This window comes from Leptodactylus fuscus, chromosome 3, assembly GCF_031893055.1.
Source record: "Leptodactylus fuscus isolate aLepFus1 chromosome 3, aLepFus1.hap2, whole genome shotgun sequence".
Classification (NCBI taxonomy): domain Eukaryota; kingdom Metazoa; phylum Chordata; class Amphibia; order Anura; family Leptodactylidae; genus Leptodactylus; species Leptodactylus fuscus.
This window is the reverse complement of record NC_134267.1, coordinates 121,193,902-121,204,544: the sequence shown is the minus strand read 5'-3', so window position 1 is coordinate 121,204,544 and position 10,643 is coordinate 121,193,902. Positions and strand designations below refer to the sequence as shown.

The window sequence follows — 10,643 nt, the reverse complement described above, 5'->3', positions numbered from 1 at the left end:
TGTATGGTTGGTGTCCCAATACAAAGGCAATGTGGTTCTGGCGTAATTCAGTCTTGCACCAGGACAACTACTGCAATACAACACCCCCCCCCCCCTTCCCTCAAAGTGGACATGATTTTTGACCTGCAAGAATAAGAACCCCCCATTTCCAAATATTCACAGTCCAAACTACCATTAGTTTTATAACATTGGGGTAAAAACTACTTTTATACATTTTTTTATTTACCAACTAAATTCCAGTACTACAAGGCAGTTAAACAATGAAAGACAGAAAAAAATGCATTAAACATTTGTTAAAGACTGATAGAATAAATAAAAACTACAAAACAAGTCATCAAATCAGTTTTACCTCCCCCACAAAAGTTCGTTAAAATGCACATGCCCTATTTTCTTGTTCCAGAGTCAGATCCGATAATTGTCATTTAAAAAAAAAAAAAAAAGTCCCATTGTGTCTGCCACTGTTCAGATAGTGGATGTTATGTTTGTAGTGAACTGTTAAAAGATGACTGATTTATACAACAGGTACAGGGCATGTTCCTGAACACCAGCTTTAATCCATTTTAAAACATTAACAAAAAAGAAGCCAGATTTCAATGATACAGCAATGAGGCCACTGGAATATTAATACAGGTAGCATAGATCCACATCCAGGTGGCACTGACATCAGGGAGCACTCGAAAACCAGTTGCTGCATAAGAGTGGTTGCCACTGACAGAAGCTTGAAATAAGCTGTGTTCACAGGGTAGGGAAATATGGCCTTGCTGCAATTCATAACTAGGACATCTTGCAGCAATATGGGGAGAACAGCCAGGAAAGGCGAGGAACAATTCATGAGACATCTGTAGAGAAAAGAAGATATAGTTAAACCATTGACAAAGCTGTTCCAGTTCTCCAAATTTGCACATTAACATCAGAAGTGGCCTCTCTCTCCAGGCACTGGAGTGTGAAAAGTCGTCCTTTAGTAAAGCAAGCGCTACCATGGATCTGCAGAGTGAGTAGTGTGGAGATGCAGTGTAGTCACTTCATGTCAACATGTCATAGTTTATGCCTGTCACAACTAGAGATGAGCAAGTACTATTCGAAACGGTAGTTTCGAATAGCACGCATCTATAGGAATGAATGGACGCAGAGGGTTAAGCGGCAGGACGCCGGCCCCATCTGTGTGCTGGCCGGCTCCATTCATTGCTATGGGTTGGCTTTTTGAATAGTACTTATCTCTAGTCACAATAAGATCCCTGCGTGTAACAGGCAATATATAACTAAAGCAGACTAATGGTGGTATAGGACTGCCACCTTGCAAGTCACCTCGTACATTAGAAGAGTTCCTGCACTCTTGTGTATAAAATGTCTGAACCTATTACATGGACGAGAGATGCAATTACTCAAAACAAACTTCAGACCATATCCTATTAAAAGCCAGTTCAGGCCCCTAGAATGCAAGCATGACAATCAGATGACCGCACTCCTACTAGATCTTATTTTCTTAGGATATACTTACAGCTAGCAGGCTGCTCTCCATATCGTCGCATAATCTGGTCATGCGTGAACTTCACAAAAGCATCATATTGTTCTGAGAGAGAAGGTGAGACAACATAATTCAATAAATATGAGCAAGATATGGCCCTCAAATTGTGACTGATAACTAAACTTGTATACAATGTCCTAGTCAACTACAACCATATTAATTGTGCTACCTAGATGTGTTTGCATTCATCATTTCATCTGACACCTGAACTCCTGCATGCAGAAGACGGAAACCTGTCATGCCGAGTCCGGCCGTGAGCGCCGGTGAGCGTTTTATGCGGACACAGAATACTGCATGTCCGACTCTGTATCTGGTTTTAAAAAAACGGTTTTGTCGCGGAGCGCATAAACCGCCCACCAGCGCACACAGCTGGAGACTTTTCAAGCCCGTTCAAATGAATGGGATTTAAAGATGCCTGCAGGTTTCCGTCTCCTGCCCCTGTTTTGTGCAGGAAACGGAATCCTACAGAACGGAGACCGGGCACAGATGTGAATGAGCCCTGAAACATTTATAGCATTATCCACAAGACAAACCAAAAAATGTCTGCTCTATGCAGGTTCAGCTTTTTATACCCATATCCATATGTGTGAAGGTGTTCCTGCCTGCTATTAAAGGGGCTCTATCAGAAAAATTATGCTGTATGAGCCCCACATATGCGTGAATAGCCTTTAAAAAAGGGGTTAAAATAACATTAGCGGTGCCTGAATAGCCTTTTTAATGGCTATTCGCGCATATGTAGGGCTCGTACAGCATAATTTTTCTGATAGAGCCCCTTTAAGCAGTCGTAAATGCACAAGTATGGCTCCCTACATTCATGTCTGAGTTCCTAGAAAACACTGTGGGTACACGCACATTACTGTTAGTAACACGTATTGCTCTGTTCCTTCACAGGACAAAAGTAACAGACTTAAAAGTGCAATAGTATGACTGATGCAGATGGAGCACCCTACATGTGCATCTATTCCTATTCAATAAATGTAAAAAAAACCACAACATAGTTGTTTACTTTTCTAATTGAAGAAAGAGTCCTGAATGCATTAAAGCTAGGGTCATGTTTTTACATTAGAGTGAATGCAGTCACTGTCAACACTCAAAGGGGTTGGCCACTTTCAGACCAATACTGACAAACAAATGTAAAATAAAAAGATATACAGTTTTCCAATATACTTTTTGTATCAATCCCTCACGGTTTTCTAGATCTCTGCTTGCTGTCATTCATTCTGTTACTTCTAGAGGATAAAACTCTGACCATGGTCATGTGACTTACAGTCCATGGTCATGTGATGAGCACACAGGTGCACAGCTGATTACCAGGCAGATGTCTGATTATTGTGCTGTGACTGTAACGAGCAGCACCTGTGTGCACATCACATGACCATGGACCGTAAATCACATGACCATGGTCAGAGTTTTATCCTCTAGAAGTAACAGAATGAATGACAGCAAGCCAAAATATAGAAAACCATGAGGGATTGATACAGAAAGTATATTGGAAAATTGTATATCTTTCTATTGTACATTTGTTTGTCAATATTGGTCTGAAAGTGGCCAACCCCTTTAAAGTCTGTTGCCCTCATCTTATGAAAGAGGAGAGTAATTATAACAACTGTAGTGTGAACCCACCCTTGTCTATGCTTTTAACTCACAAAAATATATGAAGAGCGCTGCATGTCCTGTCCTGAAGTCAGATGTGGCTTCAGGAGGTCAAGACCCCCCACCCCTATCTAAAAGATATTTATAAAGATTATCACATTCCATAAACGTAACTCTTCTGTAGCTCTCTAGGACCTTGTCCAGCAGTACATAAAAGTCCACTAACAAAAAGGTCCCGTGCAACCAATACTGCTTACATACTGAACCTCCTCTACTCATATTCATATACAAGAATCAATGGTAGAAGGAGATCCTACCTGCCAGTTTTGTGGTCAAAATTTCTTCATACTCTTCACGAACTTTATCTTCTCGTTCTTTTAAAAGACGTTCACATATCATTCCAACCTGTCTCAGAGTAAATAGTGGCTGCTCCTTTCTTAACGGTAATGCAGACGATGTTCCTTCAATGAACAGAATCATACTTACATTTAATGTCACGACTAATGGATTCTTTTATTACAGTCTATAATAAATATACATCAATATTACAACCAGATGGACATATTTGTGTCACTGGCAGGGTTAAAATCATGCATCATTAAAAAAACAAAACAAAACAAAACAAAACTGATTTCAAGTATCATGGGAAGAAGTGGGAGGAGGGTGAATCAGTTCATCAGACACTAAACCCTCTCCAGCTATATTAATAACTGTCTGTAAAAAAAATAATAATTCAAGATGCTGTGTTACCAATTACTTAGAAAGCTCAAGACCATCTACGTACCGGGCAAGTTATGGCCAACAGGCAAAAACTGGTGTGGCTGGCCTTCACTGGTGCAGGCTTCTGTTTGCTGAAAGCTACTTTCTAAATGCCTCCTCTTCTGCATGCGCTTATACTCCTGCTTTATGTTATAAAGGATTTGTTCTGCAAAAGAATTGGAAATAGTGGTTAAAATGTTAAACACAAAATAGTTAGTAGGGATGGCAGTGCAGGTCAGTTCTGTTCCTCAGCTCATGCACATTGATGAATGATAGATCTGTATAGTGTTTATAGTATGTACAAAGGGCTGGCGAATTCACTGAAAAAATAAACTGAAAATCAGCTGAAATAACTGCCATCAATAACTTCTGTATGTCACCAGCTGTACACTATCCCATGAGGACAGCTCAGAGGTCTGATGGCATATACAAGTAGACAGCCAAGGAGGAAGAATGCTTTGTCATGCTGTTTACACTGCATTCAATGGGGGACACCATCTGTATTCGTTACTCTGGTTCAGGTAATGTCCATTGCAGGCATCCTATGATGGAAGACAGCTAGACACATTAATAATGGTAGTGTGAATGTAGAAGACTAATACTTTATATCCTAGCTTATTTCTTATATTTTCTAATGAGATGTCACACACTTCATGGCGTCTGACATATGGTCCACTCACCATGAGAACAATACTTTTTTTATCGTCATAACAAGCATCAACTTCTCAAACTGGGCAGGAAGTTACTGAAGAGACGTCAGCAAGAAAGTTGTGCAAGAAAACTATTCTTGACAGATGTGTTATAACCACAGCTTGTGACTAATCCCCCGCTCTAAAAGGAGTTCTCTGAAATATACCAGATCCTTATGCACCTCCTGCATAGTAATAGCTAGGTGCCATACAGTAAGAACAACAACCCTCTGGAGAAGTACACCCAGACCACATTCTTCTCAGTGCCACAGAAATCACAAAGCCTCAACATGGCCTGGTACCAGCTATCCAGTTGTGTTCTTACAGTACAGAGGCAACATTTATACAATCATTTATCACTTATCTGCAGGAAACCCAGTAATCACAGGAACTGAGGGCCGCAATGCTCCCGAGTGTCCTATGTGCATGTTTGACCATTGCTCTATTCACTTCTATGGGACTGCCAGAGATCTCTGTAGTCCAAGTTTCCTTTAAAAAAGGACCTTTCACCACCTCCACCAGTTCAGGTTCTTAGCATATTAATAGGTGCTGCTACACTCATTCCAGCACAGTTGGAATTTTCTCTAACCCCCACTGTTCCTGCATAAAAGGTGCAGGTAGTTTTGGTGCCTGATGTGCTATTTAAAGAGGACCTTTCATGGTTTAGGGCACAGGCAGTTCATATACTGCTGGAAAGCTGACAGTGTGCTGAATTCAGCGTATTGTCTGCTTAACCGATCTGTGCACCGGGTGAAGAGCTAGCGGTGCCGGTACCGTAGCGCTTTACAGTCAGAAGGGCGTTTCTGACACACTGTCAGGAACGTCCTTCTGTACAAGCAGCACCAATAGCACTGTACAGTGTGAGCGGGGAGGAACGCCTCCCTCCCCTCCTGATAATTGTCTATAGACCAGTACTGTAAGCAGAGGGAGTTCCTCCCCGCTCCACAGTACAGCGCGATAGGCGCTGCTTGTACAGAAGGACGTACCTGACAGACTGTCAGAAACGCACTTCTGACTGTAAAGAGCTACAGTAACGGGACAGATAGCTCTTCACCCAGGGCACAGATCGGGAAAACCGACAGTGCACTGAATTCAGTGCAATGTCGGCTTTCCAGCGGTATATAGAACTGCCTGTGCCCAAATTCATGAAAGGTCCTCTTTAAGCCCTGTAATGTCAGAAGAGCAGTTTCAAACAGAGAGGCGTAACTAGGCGTACATAGTCTAGATAATATATCAGGCAGCCAAAACTAACAGCATTGATTACTCTAGATCAGTGGGGACTAGAGAACCGGTGGAGCAACAGCTTTTAAGTGATGCAAAGAGCTGGACTTTGAGTTAGTAAAGGTCCTCTTTAAATTCATGTTTGTTCAATACATGTGTTTACAGCTTTTCTAGATCGCACATGTGAAAACCACCTAAAAATTGTGGTACGAGAGCACATTTACCCTAGGTTCACATGCTAGTGTCTTTGTACAATACATTCTGCTTAAAATTGCTGGAAAGAAAAGTCCTGCGAGGAGGTTTCGGCGGAAACCTGGCAGACCCCACCATAGTGTTTGCCGCCCACGTGTAATTGCTTTTTAACGGAGAGGGTTTTCATCTTTCAGTAGACCTGAAGGACAGAAACCCAGACACTAGTATAAAAGTATGAACCCAGCGTTAGACTGAAATAAGCTGAATAGATAGATAGCATGGCAGTATGTGTCCACACATGATAATGGCCGTCTGTAGTCTGGTGACCCCCATACACATTAGATTTCTGAGTTGATCCTGCAAAAGTCAGGGTGGGGAATTTACTAGTCCCTATGCAAGAAAACTGGCATAGATTGAACAGCTGTGGTGTATGAAAATATTTTTGCACCTGAGTTGTGTCACTTCCATCTTTTCCATCCCGTTCTCCGCTATTTACAAAGATAGGCATAGACCAAGGCAGGCCAGGCTGCGAACACCTCAGCCTGATGTTAGGTTCACACTAGCGTTCGGCTATCCGTCCTCCATGTTTGCTTGGACTAAGAACGGAAACCTAATCCGCTTAAAAAGCGGTTACCCGTGGACCCCATAGATTATAATAGGGTCCACCAGTTTTCCACTTGGAAAATGCAAAGAGAAAAGTGTGTGCAGGACTTTTCTTTCCACAATTTTCAAGCAGATTCCACAGTAACCCTGAACGTAGTTCAAACGCTAGTGTGAACTTAGTCTGACTAATTTACCATAATTAGGAAACTGGTGTATAAGACTAGCATGGATTGCCTTGCTGGTACAGGAGTAAGGAGTGTCTCTGACTAGAGGAAGAGTCTCTTAATTCAGGCAGTTATCGCCTGTCAGGGACTTATAAGACTGGCATATATAAAACCAGTCTTAATAAATTCCCCCACTGGTGTGTTCAGCTGAGAGGTACCTAAATGTGTCAGGGCATCCACTCCACTGTTGTCTGGAGTGCAGTAATAAATCCCAACAGTCATTGTGAGGAACAAATCATGTGTTGCCTTCTGTCATAAGAAAATGTCATACAAATCGTCGCCATCTCACCTGAATAAGGGGCAGATTCAGAAAGTCAGAATGTCTGTAGTAATATCTTAGGACACAATTCAGACTTCGAGCATTAATAAAGATTTATTTTTTCAAAAAACACTGCAAGTGAAGGGAACATTGCAATATACTTCACTAAAGAAAAGTGCTGTGTCCTTACTTATCTAACAGTCCTACAGTCAGACTGGATACTAAATCTCCACAGCCCTGCTGTGTTGTGAAAGAGAACGGTCTCTTTATATTGCAGATGTCTCTCTGAGGAGCTCTGCTTTTCTTCCCCCTCCCCTTCTTCATAAAGTCCTATTATACAGATTTGCTAAGTGACAGAAAAAGGCAAATCAGGGAAGAACTTTTCTTAGACCCTATTCACATCTGCATTCGGCGAGTCCGCTTGGGGACCCCCTGAACGGAAACCTATCTGCATAAAAAAGTGATTACCTAGGGAAACCCGCAGACCCCATAGACTACAATGGGGTCCATGTGGTTTCCGCTCAGTTTTCGCCCAAAAAAATGCTGAGAGAAAAGTCCTGCTCTTTTCTCTCCATATTTTTAACATGGGATGGGGAACGAATCCCCGAGCTGAGATGTGAACCTACCCTTAGAACTCCAGTGTGCAAAGGTGAAGAAACACTGCCATGTACTCCATATATGTAATAACAGGATGGGAGAAAAGGGCAGGCTTCTGTATAACTAAGTCCGGCAGCTGCACAATGATATATACTGTTATTGAGGAATGCAGAAATCTCAGCAGAGAGCAATATGACTGGCTGGCTACCCCATCCTTCTAAGTGCGAGCATTGATCCCCAGTCTATAACAAGATTGGTCAGAAACTTATCAATACCAACCCTTATGTAACCATCATCTATGGCCCATACTGATCAGTAGACACAAACTAGCACAATAACACAATCCACCCCATTACTGGAAACCTTCTGCACCACTACACCACACACAATTTACAAGTGGCATTTGCCAATAACACATAGTATTCGGCCCTGTAAGGCTCTGTTACAGATGCATAGGACCCAACCACTGTGTCCTTTATGCATTCGGCATTGGTAATATATGTACGTACTCTATAGAACACTGATGTATACCTGCAAATGTACAAGGAAAATGTATGTACAGGTGGGGGTGTTAGAATGACATGAGGCAGCCTATACTACCTGTAGATTGGGGAGCTGCCCTATATGCCAATCATAACAGACATTAATGGACTGTTAGGCTGAGGCCCCACATTGCACAAACGCAGCTTTTCTTGTTCCAGATTTTGTTGCAGTTTTTTAAGCCGAAGCCAAGAATGGCTACAGATAGAATGGGAAATATATAGGAAGTTCTTATACTTCTCCCTTCTGTTCAATCTACTCCTGACTTTGGCTCAAAAAAACGCAACAAAATCTGCAACAGAAAGAGCTGCGTTTCAGCGTAGGGCCTCAGCCTAAACATATGTAAGTTTTTTTTGTTTTTTTTAACTGATCCATTTAATGGAATTTCCAGACGCTCAAGGGAATTTATAGACCTTTGGGCTTCGGTAAACACACATAAACCCATATTCAGTAACCATTAAAGGAGAACACTCACGTTCCTGTACTGCATCTCCATATAGCACACAGTAGGAATAGACCCCAGGATGCGTAGTGTATAAGTAGGTTAGTAAACCAGCTCCATCCTCCTGAAATTCCACCAGCAACAGACCCACAGTAATGGTGTCCCGCCAGCAATGCATCAAAAACTGCCGTAACACTGCTAGCAACAATTTTAAGACGTTGCTAGCGGTGTTACGGCAAATCCAAAATTCCATGCAAATCCAAGTTGCAGAAAGGCCCAATACCCCTCTGTGGAAGTCTGAGCCTTCCATGTTTCGGTCCATTACAGACCCCAATGGCACCCAACAATCTCACTGACTTATTCGACAATGCCAAGCAGGTGCCCGCTCCCCTTGGACACCCACGGGTCAGTTAATAGACACTACACCTTTGGTTACAGTCAGTAGTGTCCGCATGAGGAGCGGGGAACTCTGCACTCTTGTTTTACATGGAGGGCCGCAGCTTAACCCAGTGCTAACCGCTGAGGATCTAGCCGCTGGACCCTTGTGATCAGCTGCGGGTAATGCGGACTAACCTTATGACCGGTAAGTGGACCTGCAAAGATGGTGATAAGGTGAAGATCAGGGTTTGAGAAGCCAAGAGTCTCAAGCTGTTGCCACACTACACCTCACAGGAGGCACTAGAGCACGCCAAGCCTGCTGGGAATGGTAGTATGCTAACAGCTGGAGAGTCAGCTATGACAAGCACCCCATCTAACAAGTGACGGCAGACCTGGTGTGACTATGACAACACTGCCACCGCTGTGCCCCTGAGGTATCGGCGTGTACCCTCAGGACAGACTGATGAAAAAGAAAAAAAAAAAGTTTCCATCTTAACACCAAGTATATGGTATCTGTGAATCCCCCTTCATAAAGCTGATTGGTCATACAGAGAGCCTAAGAGGAGGGTAGAGCTCCCCTTTAATAGGTTACAGTGTCACCTTCAGCACATGAAGCCTCAGCCAGTTACTTGCTGAGAGGCAGCGGTCCTCAGCCTAATGTATAATGGGGAACAAAAGCCATTACCCTTCCAGTCAATGAATGGCTGACTCCAGCAGGAGAATCCTCCCTGTCATCAGCCATAGGCAGGACATGGGGCATGCCACCCCCACCCGTCTACACAGCGCCCCCTCCCCTCAATGATTATTACCTGTCACCCCCCGATAACCCCAGGATCACACCCTTCCCATCACCCCCTCCCCCATCGCACAAGGCCCTTACCTGCGGTTAACCGGGAGGACACCTCCCCGAAGGGTGACGGCTCCATACGGAGGTATTTCTGTGGGGAGGGACTGGAGGGGGACAGGGGGGCGCATCTCCTTCTCTTTGGGGAAGCCGCCGGGCTGAGCAGCGGGTCAAAGTCGATAGTCCTTTTGAGGGTGGCTCCGCAGGCCATGTCCGAGCAAGGACGGTGAATATGTCACTGTATGAGGCGGCCCAGATAGCTTCACAGCCCGCTCCGCTCCCTACACTCCCCGGCCTCTCTTCAGGCGCTGCCTCCTCAGTCCCCGGCCAACCGCCCTGCTCGATACTTGGTCCTTCAGCTTCCGCGCTGTGTGCCGCAGTGGTATCGGCTTCACCGGGGGCCCTGAGCTGTGGGGCTGGGATGGATGGCGGAGGATGCTGTGCCCACTTACAATAACGCCGTGCCTTACCAGGCTCTGGCTCCTTCCCTCTGCTCTCAATATGGCGTTAATAACAACGCCACTGATTCACTCTCGCACCGACAAGCACTGGGGCCGCGCACAGACTTCTGGGAAAGCTGGTTCTCTTGAGGCCGCTATGTAATGTACAAGGCTGGGAGGGAACTACAGTACCCGGCATGCAACACTTCCAGGAAGTCGCTTCCGTATTTGAATTTAAATCCCAGTAGTCAGTTTGAAACTTGTGCTGTGTGTTGTGCGCTCATTGGCAACCTGGGCACGTACGGCGGGTGTAGTCACCGTGCCCACTGAGTGTTAC

The 10,643-nt window shown here is 44.1% G+C and overlaps 1 protein-coding gene across 1 annotated transcript; it reads right to left on the bottom strand.

Annotated features, from left to right (window-relative positions):
- Positions 1–407: 407 nt before the first annotated feature.
- AKIRIN2 (akirin 2) lies at positions 408–10,409 on the bottom strand. Its single transcript, XM_075268228.1, has 5 exons — positions 9,903–10,409; positions 3,903–4,043; positions 3,436–3,579; positions 1,499–1,570; positions 408–839 (listed from the first exon to the last, which is right to left on the bottom strand). The coding sequence occupies exons 1-5, from the start codon at positions 10,075–10,077 to the stop codon at positions 829–831; spliced, it is 543 nt and encodes a 180-aa protein (XP_075124329.1). The 5' UTR covers positions 10,078–10,409; the 3' UTR covers positions 408–828.
- Positions 10,410–10,643: the final 234 nt, after the last annotated feature.

What these genes read in the sequence shown, in the direction of transcription:
- AKIRIN2 (XM_075268228.1), bottom strand. Translation starts at nt 10,077, where the DNA reads ATGGCCTGCGGAGCCACCCTCAAAAGGACTATCGACTTTGACCCGCTG. An exon ending in GTCCTCCCGGTTAACCGCAG is followed by an intron (nt 4,044 to 9,902) that starts GTAAGGGCCTTG and finishes ATTCTTTTGCAG; the next exon opens with AACAAATCCTTTATAACATA. An exon ending in TTTGACCACAAAACTGGCAG is followed by an intron (nt 1,571 to 3,435) that starts GTAGGATCTCCT and finishes CTTCTCTCTCAG; the next exon opens with AACAATATGATGCTTTTGTG.